General features: G+C 39.5%; 1 protein-coding gene across 4 annotated transcripts in view; it reads left to right on the forward strand.

Moving 5' to 3' along the window:
• UNC5C (unc-5 netrin receptor C) overlaps nucleotides 1-21,170 on the forward strand; it is a 357,794-nt gene that overhangs the window by 231,341 nt on the left and 105,283 nt on the right. For all 4 annotated transcript variants that reach the window (XM_008529402.2, XM_070614239.1, XM_008529401.2 and 1 more), the window contains exon 3: nucleotides 6,555-6,698. In XM_008529402.2, the coding sequence (XP_008527624.2) occupies nucleotides 6,555-6,698 (144 nt within the window). The remainder of the gene's footprint in view (nucleotides 1-6,554; nucleotides 6,699-21,170) is intronic.

Genomic DNA, 21,170 nt, shown 5'->3' on the forward strand with positions numbered 1-21,170 from the left:
AGAACTTGTATGCAGATCTACTGAGACACAGGGTAGATGTTCAAAAAATACTAGTTACCTTTGCTCTTCTGAGTTACAATTAAATTTACCTATATCTGGAACTTAACGTTACTTTGTATTATAGCTATATATGTACAAATCATTCATTTAGCTCACATTAACTAGACGATATTTGTGCCCATTACTTTACTGATGGATATACAATGCGTATGACAGAGTCCCTTAACTCAGTTAACTCCTATTTTCATCTCTAGTATCAGACAATAAACTTCTGAAGGAAGGATCGTGAGAAGTTCATCTCTATGGCTACCTTGGTGACTCCCGTGTGTGAAGTAGGTGCTGAAGAACAGTCTCTACAATGGAGTGTCACCCACAGGAGGACAGGGACCTTATCTGCCTTCTTTACCGCTGTATCCACGGCACATAGAAGAGTGCATGGCACAGAGTAGAGTCTCAGTAAATCCCTATGGAATGAATGACTGGACAAGAGTAATAGCAGGTCTACACTTCACAAGTACACAGTTAAAGAGATCCCCAAGAACGCATTATTATTCCCCAGCCTTATTGATTGGAATCTTTTTAAAAATTTTGTTAAAATTAATTCTGTTGAAATTACTAATGAATTGTGTGAAATAAGGACAGAAAGGAATCCAAGTAGTTAGATTTAGATAATTATTAAGAATTATACTTTCAAAGAAAAGTGTTGAAATATACATTCCAACATATATATAATAAATTTGATGTTTTAGGAAAAATCTTCAGATGAGTAATGCATTTGCTGTCTCAGTGGAATGTGCTTCGTGCCCTTCCAAATTAAACAAATTGCCATCATGTTTTTATAAAACTGCTTCTTTATATTCTAAAGAACATTGACACGCAAGGCAGAGGTTAATTGCAGAAAGCATTTTAGTTCCCATTTTGGTCTCAGAAAGGCTTCTTGGAACAGAGATTCAAAAGGTTTTTCATCATGATGGTTAAAAATAGGAATTAAATGATGGGCCAAAGCTGATAGGATTAATTTCTATCAACTCATTACAAACCTGCATGTAAGAGAGAATATTTTGCATGCCCACCACTCCAATTATCCTTGATACTTGCAGCTCTAAGCTTGATGGTGGTTGGAAAGTCAAATAAAAAGCTGACACGCGTGTGATGGAAAGGGGAAAAGAGGGTTGGCATTGTCAGAGTAAGTATCATTTGTCGTTCTATTGAAGTATCATCTTGCAATTAAAATTTCAAGTTTCAAAGGGGAAAATTGCATTTATCTATGGCTGTCATATAGCATTCTAGAAGCACTAGAAGTCTCCCAACTCCAGATACACAATCCAATGAATGTTTCCTTCTCAGTTCTAGACAAAACAAAAATATAACAAAACAAACACACATCCGCAATGGACATAGAATGCCAAACAGAACCAACTGGCTAGAAATTATCACATAACAAGGAATCAGGTCAATGACCTAGGTGTGAAATGCTTCCAAGCAAATCTCTGGAACCATTCAGTCGCAACTATGTTATTCTCTAACTTTTGGGTAAATTTATCTTGATCACAAAGATGGTAAATGTAATTTTAACAAATTTATACTCACAATACATCTAATACATCGGTAAGTTGTAATTCCCAATTACACAAAGTAATTTTAGTTAATTAAATGGCCTGTTTATATATTAAATATTATATTAAAAATTCAAGGAAAACATTTCGGAGAAAAGTTAGTAAATTATATGTTTACAGTGTCTTCTTTTCCTGATACAGTTCAAAGATTGTCAAATGACGTTGTATAACATAAAACAATGTCTTGATTGTAAAGTTCTGCCTTTCAAGAGGTCATCTTTTTAGTGAGAGTTATAAATTGCTAAAATAATTTTCAGTTCTTTATGGTATGATATTCCTTTAAATAATGATGGGTTTTTGTGTGATTTAATTTATATTAGGACGTCTAGAACTGATGTGTTTCATATTTCAGATCATATTAGTGAAAACTGACAGGATTAAGCTCTGGATGAAAGCATGAAAAAGAGACCACACTAATTCAATAACCTGTTGTAATATATTCCAGAACATCCTTACCTGCAGCTTTGTACATTTCCCACCAACCCAAGTCCTAACTGCGAATGTGCTATAATGAGATTTGGTAGAGTGACCTCTGCAGCTCTTCTCCCAGTAGGGAGAGTGCTAGAAGAAGTAGAATTGCCAGGTCTGCACAATATGATGCCTCCAGACTTCCCTGTGCTGCATGAAAGATAAAGTAATTGGGAGGAATGAGAAGTACAACTCAGGCACACAAAACACCTAAGTCTAATGTGCAATTAGGATGCTTTTAGTGAAACACGTGGGGTACCAGAAGGTGCAGACCTGATGACCACTTTTAAAAAAATCTTTTAAGATGATGCGTGCTTTTTGAGGATCACCTATCTAATAAACAAGATAAGTGAACAGCACAAAGCTGGAGGTAATGTTTGGTGCATCTTTACATTTCTGGGACTTAACATAATTTTTAACATTAGTAGCCTTTTAATATATGTTGACAGCACTATAGATTACATTTCTGGAGGAATATGGATAATGTTTTGAATAATTATATAACAGTTTTTATCATGTGTTTGTGATCACTTTATAATAATCTCCTAGAAAAACACGATTTGTGATGCCTGACCACTATTATGAAGTTAAAATTATGCTAGAGATAATTAATAAATGTCATTTACCAGATTTTATTGCCATATTCAGGTATAATCTCACAGAGATCCAATCAGAGGGTTGCATTTGCACCTGGATTTCTAAAATCATTTGAAACTCCCTGTTAACAAGTGCATGTTCGTACTCATTATAAGACTTCTTGGTATAGCATGCTAATTACTTTCCTGCACTCTGACTCCCAAACCACGATGAATCCTATTATAAAAGCAAATCACCGCAAACTTCAAACAGCAACCATCCTCGAGATGCTGCTATTAAAGGAAGAAGATTGATGGGAAATCTTTGATGTTATCAGATGTGATGAAAAATACGCATTTGTCTCGAGTAAATCCTGTAGACTGAAGCATTTCCCCCCCACCCTTAAATAACCTGAAACCAATTTCAAGTTCCCAAATGCTCTTCAAAGCAGCCTGCCCTGGAAGTAATGCTGATGGCATTTCGAATTTCAAGGCAGCTTGCTTTTTCCATCTCAAGACTTCAAGCATATTTGAAATTTTAGTTTCAAAGAGAAAGGATATTACCTACTTTTACCCAAACCACTAGCCTCTGGTTTGATGAACAAAATGTCATGGTAATGAACTTACCTATGGCAATGAAAACATGGTATGCAACCAAGTAACTCAGAGTCTGAATAATGCAGTTGATTCTAGGGAATTCTAAGCTGTAAGTGTTTAGGGACTTCATGCTTCATTTCTTTCTTGTTCTCGTGTTGTTGACCAAAAGTTGGAATGCAAACTTTGGGCATATGGCAGTACAACTGTACACAACTGTAACTGAGCCATCTCCTCCTGAATGGGGCGTCTGTGCAGATGAAGACAAAAATCGGTGTGTGCTTGACTCCTGTGCCCACAGGGAGCCTGGGCCGCACAATTCAGAACATTCATACCGTGAATAATCCCTGCAGCAGGAGGGTCTGCCTGTGGCTTCTTAAAAGGCTTCAGATTTGTGGTCAGCGGAAACATCCATGAGCCTATTTGGGCTAAAGGATACAGTGGTCCCCCTGCAGTTCCCCTGGCATTTAATTAGGTTTCCTGTAATTGCTTTAAGTAAGAGAGGGGCATTGAAACCTGAAGTTATCATCTTGGGACACAAAATATTTGTGTGTGGTTTTAATATCCTGAGCCCGTTTGCTGCTGCTCTGCGTTTTGGAAAGAGCCATCGTGGTGCTGAGGAAATACGCTCTGCAGGTTTGCCAGCCCGTTGGTGGCTGTAAATGCACGGCAACAACATTTAAACGAAGAGCGTTGTTTCCAGTAACTGAACTTCTGCACGAAGAGAGAAGGTATCGATAAGTACAACGGGCAAAAGTCTTCCACATCGGAAGGTGTTTTAAAAAGAAAGGTTGGGGGAGAAGAGGAAAGAGCTGTGCTCCATCTTTGCATGAATTTCTAGCTATCAGGAAAATGAGAATACTACAATAAGAGGAAAATGGGAGGCCTCAACAGAGACCAGGAAAGTAGTGTTCATAAGTTGGGATTTTTACTGTGGAGGTTGTTTTGTTAGTTGGACATTGGCTAAAATAATATACTAATCTTTACTTAGAGGGGTGGGGCGTTGGGATGTGCCAGTCATTTGAAAATTCTTTTTAAACTGATAATTGTGTAAACATAAAAGGATTACTAATTTTCAAAACTTTAAAATAATTTTAAATATACTTAAATTTTTTGATCCCTTCAGGATCTTGCCCTGCCTTTGGCTTGTAAAACCCACTTTCCTGGGCTTCCTTCCAGTTCAGGGACTCGTGAGTGGCCCCAAGGGCTAGTTGTTTCTCTGACTCCACCCCACCAGCTCCTGACGGGAAACACTGTTTATTCCCCGCCATGGGACAGCACCTACTTCTGTCGGGTGGTCCTTAATTTCCCTGGGCACTTTTACCCATTTGAGCATGTGCTAGGTTTTAGAATAAGATCTGGAACACTTTTTAGGATATCCAGATGACACCACTTTCATGTCACCTATACCAAGAAGTCAAGATCAAATATTTTAAGAAATCATAACTTTTTGGAAATAACTCTCTGTCTTGTACGTATGATATATATAAATATTAAATTCTCATCTGATTATGTCATCTACTTGCTTAAAATACTTTAATAATATCCATGACTCTCAGAAGGAAATCCCAAATCCTAAATATGGTGTGCAACCGTGGTTCTGAGACTGTAGCATGCCTCAGAATTCGTGGAGGGCTTGTCGAAACACGGATTGCTGGCCTAACTCAAAGCTTTTTTCAGTGAGTCTGGAGTGGGGCCCAAGAATTTGCGTTTCCAGTAAGTTCCCAGGTGATGCCGATGAAACTGTTCTGGGGGCCGCACGTTGAGAACCACCGGTCTACAAGACTGTAGTAGACTGGTCCCTTTCTTGTCTCCAGCTTCATCTCATGCCGCTGTTCTCTGTGGCTAGGGCTTAGTTGTCTTCTCCTGGATTCCCAATCTGCTTATGCTCTTTCCGGCTTCTTCCCGTACAGCCTGTCCCTCTCCCAAACCTACCTCATGTTGGATCCTTCATACTAAATTGAGTCCCCTTGTTATTTGCTCTCATTGTCCCTATACTTCTCCTTTGTAGCACTGAACACAATTGTAATAAAGTAATAAATTGGGTAATCTGTAGTTAATCTGTGCCCTCCTCACAATAACATAAGTTCATTGAGGGCAATGGCGACCTTACTCATCAGAGATTCACAAGTGCCCACTGCAATATCTTTTACATAATTGATACTTAATAAATATTTATTCAGTGAATAAATGAATATATGAATGAATAAACAGTACAAAGCAACACATTTAATCTTTCTTACTGTTCTCATACTTGACCCAGAGAAAATTCTCCTATTCCCTAAGGGTGCCCCTGCTAGATCTCGCATGAGACACTCCATTCTGGAAGTGTGTGTGGAGACCTGACAGTTGTCGACATATGTTGTTTAGATGACCCTTCCTGCTCAGTGCGAAGAGGCACATTGCAGAACGAAACTCTGAAATAGGCTTTGATGTCTCGAGATAAATACCCCTGAAATGATACTCCCAGATTATTAGTTCAATTTTTATTATTTAGGATTACATAATTCTGTGAAATAAATTCTGAATATTTTAGCATTTTAACTGGAGGCAACTCTAACGGGATTTTTGTTACGTTGTGATTATAAATATTTGGGCTTTCAAAATATTATGCATGAAAACCTTGAAGTCATACATTCTTTGGATAGAATAGCAGAGGTTTGTTAACTAAAGCTAGTATTTCTTTCAAAAAAAGCAATGTGCCTTAATAACTGAAACCCAACTGTTAAAGTAATTTAGTCGTTAAATATACCACGTATTTGTAAATTGCTAGGTAATATTATAATAAAACCGGGTATGCATGTGCACATATATTTATGATTTATGCACTTATAATTATAGTTTTAGATGATTCTGTCTCATTTCATTTGAACTAAGTCTTCCTAAGAAGATTTAGATTCGTAAAGCTGTGTGCAGCACATGGATGTCTTACCCACAACCTATACAACTGAGGGTAGAAACCTTAGAAGATGTGAAATTCAAGTTCACATTTGAGTATACAGAGGAAGATAATTTGGTGAAGGGTGAATATTTGGGGAAAGGTGTAATTCTGTGAAGTGGCAGAGGTACTCCATTCTCATCTTCTGGCGAGTCTGGAAGATTTGAAAGAGCAAACAAGAGAATGAAAAAGTTGAGAGTCAAGTAACTGGAGGCAGAGGAAAATCAGAGGAGTTGAAAGACAGTATCTGGGATGTTGATCTATGGCATCAGGAAGGATCAGTGGGGGAAAAATTATGGTATAATGTTTTGTATTTCTTTAGTAAAATCTTCTCCTGACTTAAATCCACCTTTCTCTGATCAGGTCTCATTGTCCGGGAAGTGAGCATTGAGATTTCACGCCAGCAAGTGGAAGAACTCTTTGGGCCTGAAGATTACTGGTGCCAGTGTGTGGCCTGGAGCTCAGCGGGCACCACAAAGAGCCGGAAGGCCTATGTGCGCATCGCATGTGAGTCACTGTGCCCAAACACCATGGGTTTTGGAAACTGATGGAATGTGGGAAAATTTAGACTTTGACTGCTCTAGCATCAAAGAAACCTGGTCAAAAACTGCTCCCAGATCTCTGCGTTTGAGCTACACTTTCCCTTAAGTCACTAGAATTTTATTTATTTATTTATTTATTTTATTTTTTTTTATTTATTTGGTGAGGAAGACTGGCCCTGAGCTAACATCCATTGCCAATCTTCCTCTTTTTGCTTGAGGAAGATTGGCCCTGAGCTAACATCTGTGCCAACCTTCCTCTATTTTATGTGGGATGCTGCCACAGCATGGCTTGATGAGTGGTGTGTAGGTCTGTGTCCGGGATCTGAACCCGCAAACCCCAGGCCACTGAAGCAGAGCATGCGAACTTAACCTCTATGCCATCTGGCTGGCCCCTAGAATATTTTGGTTTTTGTTTCAAGGCAGTGAGTAGTTTTCCCTTAGGGACATGAAAGAATTAGTGCTACTTTCAAAAGATTATGAATTTTTTTAAATCTGGTAATAATTAGGTCATAGGAAAACCAAGTATATTCCTTTAATGAGTTTATTCTGCCAATTTCTTAAGACAATGTTGACTAGTTTTGCTATTGGAAATAGAGACTATCCAGAAAAAAACTTCTCAATTTATTTTGGAACCATTCTAGTGCTTCAAGATACACCACTATTTTCCAAACTGTATTAATTTCTAGAGTATTCATGTTCAGGGAGAGGTTAAAGGTGCCTCACAAAAGAGGCTTCTATAATCAAATAAACATAGGTAATACTTTTTTTGGACAAAGTTCAAGAGGTTTCTTCTTTGCCAAACTTCTCAGATTCTTTAATCTGCGAGTGTATGTATTATCCCCAAGACAAGATGTAGCCTGCAGCTCTTTCTGCAGACCCCTTTTCTCAATGAGTGCTATTCACACCTCTAGCAGAACGAATGCTGCTACAATCTATCTTAAATTCCATACTGAGAAATTTTCTCCAGTGTAAGACCACTGAAATTTATGTAATTTTACTATCTCATCCCCTTTGCATGTCTGCATTTTACTAAGTTCCATTTTGTAGTGGGTGTCAATATCCTTTACCTCTAATGTGTCACTAAGTCCCAACAGTCTTGGCTGTGATGCCTCTCCCCATTCTGTACTCACCTCTTCCCTTCCTTCTCCTTGATCTGGATCCCAACCATTGCAAATACTTCCCAGTTCACATCCATGGCTCAGGGCTAATCCCTATTCCAGTCCTTCCTCCATCTTACCACAAATGCAGTCTTCCCCACTTCCATCTCTGCTTAAAATTTGACAGTGTCTTGTGAGGTAAAGTCAAAATTCCTTACAATGGCATATATCTTTGTATTAGTTTTCTAGGGCTATTGTGACAAAATACCACAGATTGGGTGGCTTAAACAAGAGAAATTTATTTCCTCACAGTTCTGGAGTCCAGAAGTCTGCGCTCAAAGTACTAGCGGTACTGGCTTCTGAAGCCTCTCTCCTTGGCTGACGATGGTCACCTTCTCCATGTCTTCACGTAGACTTCTCTCTGTAACGGTCCAGGTCCAAATTTCTCTTTTTATAAGGACACCAGTCATATTGGATTAAAACCACTCTAAGGGCCTCATTTTAAGTTAATCACTCTTTAAAGCCCTATCTCCAAATAAAGTCACATTCTGAGGTACCAGGTGTTAGAACTTCAACATGGGAATTTTAGGGGGCCACACTTCAGCCATAACAACCATGTTCCATGGTTTACACATGCAACCTATGTTTCCAACTCTGACCACAAAGAATTTCTCCCTTCCAGTCACACTAGATTAGCAATATTTTGATTTCCATGCTTTCCAACTATTGTTCATAGTGAAAGCCTTCATCCTTCTTTTGCTTTCCTTCATTATTTGTAAAAATTCATTTATTCAACAAATATTTAGTAGGCATTTACTCTGTTCTTGTGACAATTGTGGGTGTTGGGTATGGAGCCAGAAACAAAACATGTAGTGATCCTGCCCTCATGGTGCTTATGTTCTGGTGAGGAAGAGCAAACTCCAAATAAAATAAATAATAATCAGGAACAGAGCAGATGGAAGCGGTATGAAGAAAAATAAAGCAGGCAAGGAGGATATGTTGTGCTGGGCAAGGGTGGTCAGGAAATCCCTCTGGAAGAAGTTGACAATTAAAGAAACCTGAAGGAGGGGAAGGAGGGAGCCAGGCCGAGGGAAGAGCAAGTGGCACAAGTACAAATACCCTGAGGCAGGAGTGTGCTGGCAGGTTCCAAGAAGACCAGATGGGCCAAGTGGCTGGAACACAGTGAGAGGAGACTCTTAGATGAGCTAAGAAAGGAAAGGCCCAGAGGTAAGGATGGGAGGGCAGTGTGGAGATGGCCTGAGACCCTGAAAGTGTGTCTTCTTCGGCTCTTAGGATGAGGTAGGAACTTTAGACAGAGGAATCCATGATCCGACTTCCATTTTTGCAGAATCTCCTGTCTGCTGTGTTGACACCAGAGCATGAGGGGCAAGGGTAGAAACAGGAAGGCCAGTTATGAGGCTTTGGCTATGAGAAGTGTTAGGCTAGCATAGATTGGAAGCAGTGGAAGTGGTGAGACCTGGATTCTAGATGTATTTAAAGACAGAGGAGCGGCTTCTATTGAGAGATTGGATGTGGGATCTGAAAGAAAGACAAGAGTGATTCAAAAGACCTGAGCCTTTTGAAGGATGTTTTTCAAATGTCCCTAGTGAAGTCATTCCCGCCTCGTGGGTCTCTGGAGTGATAAGTGTTCCGTTCTCAATACTTTCAGAGCAGCTTGTCACTATGCTGAATATAGGGCTTGTCTCAATTGGATCATACTGACTTGTAATGTCTGTGTTTCATGACAGTGAGTTCCTTAAGATGAAGAATTCTATTTTATTTAACTTTATCTCTTCAGTGCTTAGCACAATGCCTAGAACATCATAGATGTTTGATAAATTTTGTTGAATTAAAATTGTTGTAAAGAATTTCTGGTGAAGTTTATCAAAATACTCTGTGTTAACCTTTCTTCTCTGAGCATACCTAAAGAGATTTTCTCCATGTCTTAAGTGGATTCTCCATGAAACAGACTCCGAGGTAAGAGACACACGTGGGCAACGTATTGAAGAGTGTTCTTAGGAACCATATCTTGGAGAAGAGAAGGCAGTAGGTTTGGGCAGAGAGAGAAATTGATCTGGAGTGTAGCTAAAGAAATGATGACCCCATAGGGAGCTCTGGAGCTCGGTGGCCTTTCAGAGTTGTCCCACCTGGAGGCAAAGAGGTTGAACATGCCTTTATTTCCCCACATACTCTAGTAATTGGATGTGGGCTCCTCTTCCCCTGCCAGCCCCACCAGCTTGTGTGAGCTGGGTAAAGTCAGCTGTCCTCAACTGAGGGCAATTCCAGGAGAGAGAGGCTGAGAGCCTTCACCTCCTGCACTCCCAACAGGTGGGCTCTGTCCCGAAAACGGGTCTCGCTGGCATACCAAAATATCCACAACAATCGTCTACCACAAATCTTGAAGGATTTATTTTATTATTTATGAATAAAAAAGGCACTTTCAAACATTTTAAAAAGAAAAAACTAATTACTTTGGTCAGATATTTAAATAAATTCAAAATTTGGTTCTAATTATAATCAAAAGAGGTACAATGATATAAAACTCTTTTGTTGCTATGTGTTCATTAAAATCAAATATAAATATTTTAAATTGCCAATATACAACCCATACTGAATTGCCTTGCCTAAAAGCTGAAGTTTAAAGACTGCATACTTCCAAATGATGAATCTCGTTGTGCCAATTTCATATGTATATAAATAAATATATATTTAATATATAAAAGTACATATATACAATTTTCTCTATGTATATCCCTATTCTCCATGTAAAAATTAAATACCTATAAGAACCTCATCTTTCTTTGCAACGTGTTACATAAATGTTGCTATTTACTTCACAGCTTTTAACAGTTTGACATTTTCAAATAAGAAAACAAACTCTTCTTCTAGTAAGAGATTAATTTGCCTATAGCCCTTTCCATCTTCATGTAATAAGACTGAAGAGCAGTTTGCTTGTACTTCCTTAATTAACCGAACTCACCTGTGTGTGGCCAAGGAATGCCATCCAGTGTGTAAAGATTTACTCGTATAGATTTACATCATGATGAAAAAAAGGTTAAATCTCAAATTCCGTCTGTCAAAACTGATCTCCACCAAGTCAGTCCTGGCTAATGTAGCAGGAAGCTTGCAGACTTTCCAGTTTGCTCTGAGTCAAGTGAGCTGTGGTGATTTACCCAGTAATATTTGACAGATGGCCGTCATGTAAACCGCAATTAAAGTGCAACTGTCTCAGGTGAAGAGAACTGTGATGCTAAGGTTAAATAAGTACAATTACCTCTCGTCTAATTAGATTTATATTCATCGTGTGTACCATCGAGGGGTCCATAGTTCTTTCATGAAAAAGATCTATTTTCAGAAGTCTGTAATGCAGAAATGAATATTGACTATTCATTTATTTGTTTGTTTGCTTTGATTGACACCTGAGCTAACAACTGTTGCCAATCTTCTTTGTTCTTTCTGCTTTTTCTCCCAAAATCCCCTCAGTACATAGTTGTGTATCTTAGTTGTGGGTCCTTCTAGTTGTGGCATGTGGGATGCCGCTTCAACGTGGCCTGATGAGCGGTGCCATGTTTGCGCCCAGGATCCCAACCGGCGAAACCCTGGGCCACCATAGTGGAGTGTGTGAACTTAACCACTCGGCCATGGGGCCAGCCCCCTATTTATTTGTTTGATTATAATATTTCATACATTCAAACTATATAAAATATAAAAATAAGTTTGTGAGACAATCAGGGCAAATGGAGAAAAGAAAGTATGAAAGTTCAGATTCAGCTAGGCATGAGCTCTAGCCTGCTCTGGAATCCTGACATTTGCTAGAGGGAAGCGCCGAATGTCCTGGTGGGGCTGTAGCTTCCATTGCAGACAGAGAAGTTTCTTCCGAGAGAAATCAAATTGACGCTATAATGACCGTCTAAAGTAGAACCCTTCTGGTAATACAGCTGCCAGTTTCAGGGGGTTGTTTCTTCCAGTGTCCCCTGTTGTAGACCAAAAGGAAAATTTCGAGTGTTGAGATAGGAAACTGTAATTCAGGCAAAATTCTAGCAAACACTGTCTTTCTCCAGGAAATGTCTTGGTTTTGCTCTGGCTGCTTTCGCTGCTGTTGTGATTGTTGATAGTGTCGTGGTTGCTGTTGTTGGGGAAGAATATAATGTGAAAAGAGTAGCACAGTGGAGTGGTTAGAGCACAGATTTGGGGCCACGTCGACTGATGTTCAAGTCCTGGTTCCATCACTTACTAGTGTGACCTTGGTCAAGGGACTTAACCCCTCTGAGCCTTAGTTCCATCAACCGTGAAATGAAAATGATAGGCTTATTTTTAAGATTAAACTAGATAAACTTGTAAGGCATATGGTATGGTGCCACACACAAAGCAAATGCTCAGTAGGTGACAATAGGTGTTCACAACAATAGATGTAACCATTCGTACACTTATTTGTGCATTTTGAAACACATTGATACTAAGTTAACTTTAAAAACCGAAAAGTCTCTCCTTATCTTGCCATTTCATGTCCCAGGCCTGGACTGGCAATCCTGCAGGTTGAAACTCTCTGCTGATTCACATATAATTCAACTGTGCTTTTTCTCCCCATGCCTGAGGATGGAGGAGCGCTCCATGTGGTCACCCTTGTCCTGGAATTCGGGAGGTATAGTGGATTTAAGTGCACAGAGAATCCAGCTTCCTGGGAAGGTAGGATAGTCCTTAGGATTTTTTCTTTATCATGTGTGCAAACCAATAAATCACAGCCGTCCATGGTCACAAAGGCCACTGGCTACGGAGAGGAACAAGATAGTTCCTGGAAAGGGTTGAGGAGGATCAGGCCCTCCCTGCCCTCCTCCCCCAGCTCCCTGGGATCGGAACCACCTTGTGAGCTACCTGTGAGTTTGGACCAAGCATGCTCATATGTGCAGTCTGTAGTGTCTAGCACACTGTCCAGAACAGCAGTGTCCAAAGAAATATAACGCCAGCCGCATATGCCATTTAACCTTTTCTAGTCGCCACCCTTAAAAAAGTAAAAAGAAGAAGGCAAAAATAATTTTAATAATACATTTTATTTAGTCCAATATATTTAAACAATCGTTTGAACGAAACCAATATAAACAAGTGTTAATGAAACACTTTACATTCTTTTTCTCATACCAATCTTTGAGATCTGATGTGCTTACACTTACAGTACTTCTCAATTAAGATGAGCCACATGTGCTCCATGTTAGCTCAGGGCTAATCTTCCTCAAAAGAAAAAAAACCTACTCTCTTAGCAAATTTCAAGTATACAGTACTGTATTGTTAACTATAATCACCATGCTGTACATTACATCCCCAAAACTTATTCGTCTTGTAACTGAAAGTTTGTACCCTTTGACCAACATTTACGTGGATTTAGCTCATTCGCTCCTTGCAGCAGCTCTAACTGGTGGGTGTTGCTGTCCTCATTCCACAGCTGAGGAAATTGAGAACAAAGGGAGATTTAAAATCCTGCCTGAGTTCACAGAGCCAGTCTACGAGAAGCTGGTCAGTCTAGCAATGGACTCCATGCCTTGAACCAACACAAAGGGTACAAATACAAGACGAGTTAACAATTACTTTTATGTGAGGTGGCAGTTCACTAAAATGTCTCCTCTTCCACACGTGCAACTTTACAGCTCACTGTTATTATAGAGAAGTGTGAGGAGGCCCTGGCTTCCTGCATCGCTCCTCGCTGCTTGGTCTGCTACCACCACACCAGTTTCCTTGCTTCCGGAATGCAGTACCCTCATTCCAGATACAGGTTGTTTGCAACGACTGGTCCTTTCCACCTGGAACATTCTTCCCCAGCTCTAGTGTGGCTCACTTCCTCCTTTCATTCAGGTTTCTGCTGAGGTGTCACCTCTTCAGAGGGGTCAACCCTGACCAATTTACCTAAAACCGACTGACCCATCCCGGCCCTCTCCTAACCCCAAGGCTGCTTTATTTTTCTTAAGGACGTTTCTCTTCATCATTATTTGTTTTCTTTTATGTTGACTGTTCCACCAGTGGAGTATAAACTTCACAAAAGCAGGCACTTTATTTTCTTCATCGTTATATCCCAGTTGTCCCAAAATAGTGCCTTGCACATGGCTGGTCTTAGGTAACTGAAGACAAATAAATGGAATGAAATTGAATTAAACTGAAAGCATATGACGGGACAGAGTGATGCTGCCATTCAATGCTAATGATTTCTTCTTTTAGTAAAAAAGTTTTATTGCCCAAGGAATCTAAGGACCTCGGATGACTGAAGTGATTGCCTCTGTGCTCTCCCCACTCCAAACCTCTGTTACACTTTTGTACTTGTCTATTTTCTCCATAGCACTCGTCAACTTCTAACCTACTATATATTGACTTATTTATTATGTTCATGGTTTGTGGTCTGTTCCCCTCACCCACTTAGGAAGTAAGATCCAGATGGGCAAGATTTTTGTTTGGCTTGTTCGCTGATGAATTCCAAATGCGTGCAATGATCCTGGCAAAGTGTAGGAACTCGATAAGGATATTCAAGGAATGAATGAATTAGTATTTCCATACTGGGGGTGGTAGTTCTCCAATTAAATATATGCGTAATCTTGTGAATGATTGTGTTTGTTTTCATATACAGGGGTCATTACTTGTGGCCTTATATGTTACTTTTTCATTTCCTACCTGTCTACTTGACATAAAACAAAAGTAATTATATAATTTAGCCAAATAATACATTTCTTCACCCAGGTGTTCTGAAAAATTTGGGTTATACTGTGACAGTATCTGGCAAGCTGATGTCAAATGCCTTGGTAGAAGTCGGCAGGCTTGCCAGCGCACCAGAATAAATGACCTGTTTATGAACAAGCATGTCTGAGCTGTGGTTTGATCCCTTGTGCAACGACTTCAGCCCCCAATAAGCCCATTGTAAGTTATAGAGACCAAATTTTGAAATAGATGAGATTAATTGCACAATTTAGACTTTTTAGATAATAAGAGAGACGTCTTTAATAATAATTTCTCCTTGTTTCATATATATCTCAACCGTTCTATTAAATAGCTCATCGTGTGGTTCCTCTGTCAAGCTTAAAACCTATCTGATTGCATCAGTTTGTATTTTTCCAAACACATTTGCTTTTGTATTTGGACAGAAGTCCCCAAGATTCGTGGAGCTCCTACAAATGTGTAGACATTTGTAGCCCATATTTATTCTGAGAGGTAGACGTCCAATTGATTGAACACTGTTCTGTCAGTTATATTTTGGGGGGCGAGCATCTATCTATGTGTTATAGGGGGGCTGGTAACCCACTGAACTAAGATGTGTTATTAAAGGAATGTTTTATGCTGGACGAAAAGGGAAGTTTATGGCTAAAATGCTTATTTGCAAAAAAGCTTGTCTGCAATCATTGTATTTTTTTGTACTCTGAGAAAAGAGCCTTAACTTTCTGATATGTCAGGTTCCTCATCCATAAAGTTGGCATGTTTCTTATTATTTATCCCTAAAACATACCTTAAAAATATTGTGATGACATATAATCATTTTTTTCTGAAACTAAAGATGCAGTGTGAATATAAGCGTGGCTTGTATGGGGGGGTTTTCCCTCCTTTTCTCTGTAATGGATGTCACTTGGAGTTGTAGCTCTAAAATATTTATTTTTAAAAAAACTCTTTAGCAAAACTTTCTGAATACAACTATGTTTGTTCTATAAATGCCCCCAAAGCCAAGAAATAAATAAGAATGACTGAAATTGTACGTCCCCTCTGCGAAGACTTTGTTCACCCAGATTTCTCTGTTTCAATGACCTCAGTGGCTGTCTCTGCAGTAAGGGACAGCCCTGCTTCCCCACATCTGAAGACATTGCCATGACAATCCTTCTGCTGGTTTGCTTAAAGGTCATTCCAACCTCCGTCCCTGGATATGAACTCTATGATATTATGAAGCTGTCAGAGGTAAATTCCCAGGACTGGTCAAAAACACTAGTTTTTTAAATGGCAAAAAGAGGTTACAAAATAATTACAGGAATAAAATCAAAGTCTTTTGTCTTCATTCTTTTGGCTTTAGAAAGCTCTGTGTTCTAGTAGTCAATATTCCTGGCGTGTGCCTGACTCTGCTGTAAGCCCCGTAGTGATGCCCCAGCAGGCCTCTGAGGTACGTTCTGTGATTGTCCTTATTATGCAAATAACCAAATAGAAGCATGGAAATATTAGGTAACTTGCCCAAGTCACTTGTTTAGGAAATGGTAAATCTGAGTTTTAAACAAACTTTTCTCTTTGCAGTCCAATTCGTTGTACAGATTTACAGAAATATGTAACAAAATTCTTGACTTTTCACTCTAACCATGGAGGAAACTTCATATGGTTTATTTTTGTTGTTTGGTTGGTTGTTTTTTGTTTGTTTTGTTTTGTATTTTACAATATTAGAGAAGAAAAAGCAAGTAAAAAAACTCCACCCAACATTTTTTTATCTACTTTGTCCCTTACATTTAAAAATCACGAGTGGCTGAATATAAAAATTTTTTTCATGATTTTTAAAAAATTCCAGCAATGATAAAATACTTTTTTTCCTGGAAAAGAAAACCGTAGCCAACTTTCTAGGATACTGTGGCATTGTCAGGTGTTTTTCACCTTTAATAAGCGCCCGAAGCTCAGAACGCTGATCTAGCTCTCCCGAAATCGGTTGTACTGCTTGGTTCACAGCACTTACTTCTCGCTAATAGCCAGATTTGGTGGTTTAAGTACAAGTTATACTTTATATGACGACATAATTAACCCTTTTTATCGTTATTGGGAGAAAGGTATATTTTTCCCCTTTAAGAACGCAGGTATTATTATTATATGTGACCGTGGAATTATTTTATTTGCTAGAGGAACCCTTTGAAAGTACATTAAAACAAAATTTTGAGAAGTTAAAATGTGTCTAGCACCTCTGTTCATTGAGCATGGAAAATAGTTAATTGCAAGTTTATTTGAAAGCTTGAAAATCTGCATCATAGTCAGGCAGCTGTATTTGCTTCACGCAGGGTCAGGCCTGCGGCAGAAAGGACAGAAGATGTCCAACAGCAGATAAACACTGCGTGGGACTCTTCCACGGACAGAATTTCCCTGGGTCTAGAGCCGCTGGGTCAGGACCAGCTCCATTCGGGAGGCAGGAAGCTTCATTCTCATACTTGGAGCGTGGCCTCTTGGTAGAAATAAATACAGTAATTAATTTATTTAATTAAATATCAGTGCAGCCATGAACTCAGAGTTTGACAGCTACACTGATTTGAGGCCGGATGGAGTGGGTATCTAAACAAGGACATTTAGAGAAGACTTTCATGTAACAGCACTGTCCTATGAGTTTTTATGTGTATTACCTCATTTAATCTTCACAATAACGCTATGAGATAAGCACCCTAATTATCCTCACTTCAGGGATGAAGAAACAAAGCACATAAACCTCATTAAGTACAGAAACAGGATTAAAGTCAAGCAGGTGGATACAGGCTCAATGAGTGTAACCCCATGGTGAACTGGATCATGGCCCCAAACATATCAGGGCCTCATCCCTGGAACCTGCAAATCTTAGTTTACATGGAAAAAGGATCTTTGCAGATGTGCTTACATTAACGATCTTGAGATGAGGCGGTTATTCTGGATTATACGAGTGGGCCCTAAATGCCAATCACAAGTGTCCTTATAAGAGAAAGGTGGAAGGAGATTTGACACAGATAGAAGAGGAGGCAGTGTGAGCACAGAGGCAGAGGTTCGGGGGATGCAGCCACAAGCCAAGGAATGCTGGCAGCCACCAGACTAGACGAGGCAAGCTGTGGCTTCCCCCTGAGAATCCCTGGATTGAGTGCAGCCTTGCCGACCCCTTGATTCTGGCCCAGTGAGGCTGATTTCAGATTGCTGGCCTCCAGACTATGAGAAAACAAATGTCTGTCACTTGAAGCCATTAGGTTTGTGGTGATTTCTATAGAAAACAAATACAACCACAGTGCAATACTCGTCCTTCAACAGATCCACGCCGTGGGGTAGCTGGTGAGCTTGAACAAGTGAGTTAGCCTTTCAGGTCCTGGTTGTACTGTCTGTGCAGTAAGGGGGCTGTACTGTGTGAGTTCTAAGGGCTTTTTCAGTTGTCCATCATGAGAGAAATTGTTCCCAGACCTTCAGTAAAGGGGGTGGCCAGATTATTTGGGAAATTGAATCAATTTGGCATTCATTAAGGATCTACATGTACTAAGCACCAAACACCAAGATATATTTGACCTCAAGGAATTTTTAAAATTTATAAATTTAGCATCCAATTGGCTGAGATTGCTTTGTCTTTCTGAGGCAAAACTTAGCAATGATATAACATCTGATAGAAAGATGGCTAACTGTGCAGACGTACCTCATCCAGGAAGTTCTGTGCAGTGAACTCTAGGTGGGGAACGTAAATGCATTACATCTGGAATGCTCGCTCCTGCTTAGTTGTGGCCTCCCAACGTCCTCTGCTGGGGAGGATCGTGAGGCTAAATCCAGACTCTACAGAAAAGAATATCATGATCACGGTTGATTAGTTATGGACACGTGCGCTGGAAGGGAAGGCAGGGTACCGAATATTCGCCATTTCTACTCCAAAGAACAAGAGTTGAGCACAGATCATGCCCACTCTTCACAGTTTCCTTCTGTCCATGAAAGAGCTTCAGGTTTTTGTACATAGCAACCGTAGCAAGGAGGACATTTGTTCAGAAAAGAATGTGGGGACATATTTTTCCTATGTCATCATCAGGAATTACAGAAATGATGACAAAGTGTCTTTTCAGCCATCAACAAACTTTGATTCTCTTGATTCAGGTGCTAATAGTTTCCATTTATTTAAAATGTCACTTAATCTTCTGAAGTCCTAATGTTTAATGCCGAACAGTCTTTCTGAAAGTAGGTAAGGGAGCATAAACTAATAATTATAAAATACTAATTCAGAAAATGTTATACATGCAATCCTACTAACAGAAGCAGATTTGTCCACCAAGATCTCTTGGTCAGCTCTCTTGGTTAAGCCCGCAGGTCGGAAGAGAGAGGAGCTGTGGGGAAAAGCCTAGGGGGTTCTCTCTGAGGTGGGAGAGAGGCCACAAGAAGCATTAAGATAACTGTGACACTCTCAGCGCTAAACTTGCTAGACCGGCATCTCAAAGCGCAGTCCATAGGCCCAATATGGCCCACCAACTTTTGGCTTGGCCCTCAAAATGTTGGCCGACACAGGTATTTTGATAAAATTTTAACCCGTTGACAACATACACAATTTTTCAAAAATTTACGTAATAATCCACATTATTAGCTTCTGTTAGCCATCAAATATGGAGTCTGTGGCACACTGAGCCTGTGCTCCTATATGGCAACATGCAACTAGAGCTGAGTAGCAAGAGTAAAAAGTTAAGTGGAGTGGTTTTGTACCTATGTCTCTATGAATATTTAGAAAATAAAAGACAGCCCTTGTAGGTGCCATGTTTCAAGAGAAAAATTCTCGTGCCTAACTTTCTCCCATTTATGCTACCTGCATGGCACCTAGACACACAAGGTTTCCATTCGTGTGCGAGACGATGGCAGCCGTCTGCCTGTACAGGAGTGAGCTCTCCTGATGCTGTGGAAACACCAACAGGGACTCATTACAAAATAGGTGGTAAGAGCCACAGTGCAGAAGCAAGCTGGCTTGGTTCCCACAGGCTCCCAAACCCACCCCCCTCACCCTCCCCCCACCCCCCCAGCCTCCGTGTCTCCAGGGCCTAGCGCAGTGCCCTGCATATCATGGGTGTTCCTTAAATAATCAATCAATCAATCAATCAGTGGTTCTCAGATTTAAGTACTGTGTGTAAAACACACATGTAACATCAGTTAAATGTGTAGATTCCCAGGGCCCAAGTGTGAAATCTGCATTTTTATCAAGCAGATGTATGGTAGTCCTGGGATTTCTCTTTGTGACACTCACCTTCAATCAACAGTCACACTTTGACTGTTGAAGTCACACCTTCAATCCTCCCACACTTGTAATTGTTTTGTCCCACTTGGTTATGTTTATTATAACTAATAATGATAATGCTTAATGTTTGTAATATAGCATAATAAAATTCCAATACTATAGGGAAAAGATGGGGTGGGGAATTACTATTTTTTGGGTACATATTTATTCCAGGCATGATGTTAGAATTTCATCGGTATTTCTTCCTATATAATCCTGTAAAGTAGATACTATTTTCATACCCATTTTCCAACTGAAGAAATTAAGGCAAGGAGAGGTTAGGCAATGTACTCAAGGTCACACAGCTGGTCAAGTGGTAGAGACAGGCTCTGAACCCAAGTTTGTCCCTGCCAAAGACCCTATTCTTAACCACAAGGTTAGCTTGCTTCCCAGTTGCTTTCAAATCTTTTTCAAGGTGACCTACAATAAAAAATATATTTATATCATTATCCACTAAGCATATATGCATCTCCTCATACGTACAAATACGCAGATATGTGTGTATGTGTGTGCATACACACATACATACATAATACTATGCACGATACATCTTGATATTCTCTATTTATTCAAATTCATAATTTTTAATGCTGGTTTTTAATCCACTACCTTGATTTCATAACCCTCTAAGGGGTCATGACATGCAGTTTAAAAAACACAGGAATAAACCTTAAATTCCATAAAAATAATAAGGAATATTAGATACTATAGTTTATAGACCATATGGCCAAAGTATATAAGAGAATGACATGTTGAAAATTTACTCATATGAGTAATCATCTTTCATTCTAGAACTCTCTGAATAATAATAGAAATAGTTGTAGTAATTTACTACGTGTGTTTTGTGCTTTGTAATCTTCCAAAACCTTTTCAGATTCAATATCTCTTTTAATATTCACAAAACCCTGTGAGGTCTAAAACCAAAAAACAACCAACATTAATAAGATAATATTTCCTTTATATGTTATTATTCTGTGGAATTTAAAGATTTTTAATTTCCACTAGAATAGTCTATTGAAGTATACCCTTCAGAAAACTCCTGACTTCTTAGTAGCAGTTTATCACACCACCAAGATTTTGTCTTTGAAAAATATTTTATTCTATAAATCTTCCTGAATGAAGTACCATTGTTGAGGAAATACAAATTTTTTAAAAATGTGAGTCCTTTTTTAAAAAACTTGGAGTGGCCAGCCCGGTGGTTTGCACACTGCTTCAGCGGCCTTCGGATCCCAGGCACGGACCTGCACACCGCTTATCAAGCCATGCTGTGGTAGGTGTCCCACATATAAAATAGAGGAAGATGGGCACAGATGTTAGCTCAGGGCTAATCTTCCTCACACATAAAAATAACTTGGAGTAAGAACATATTTATTTTCTTTTTCAGAGATGGTAG

This window comes from Equus przewalskii, chromosome 3, assembly GCF_037783145.1.
Source record: "Equus przewalskii isolate Varuska chromosome 3, EquPr2, whole genome shotgun sequence".
Lineage (NCBI taxonomy): Eukaryota > Metazoa > Chordata > Mammalia > Perissodactyla > Equidae > Equus > Equus przewalskii.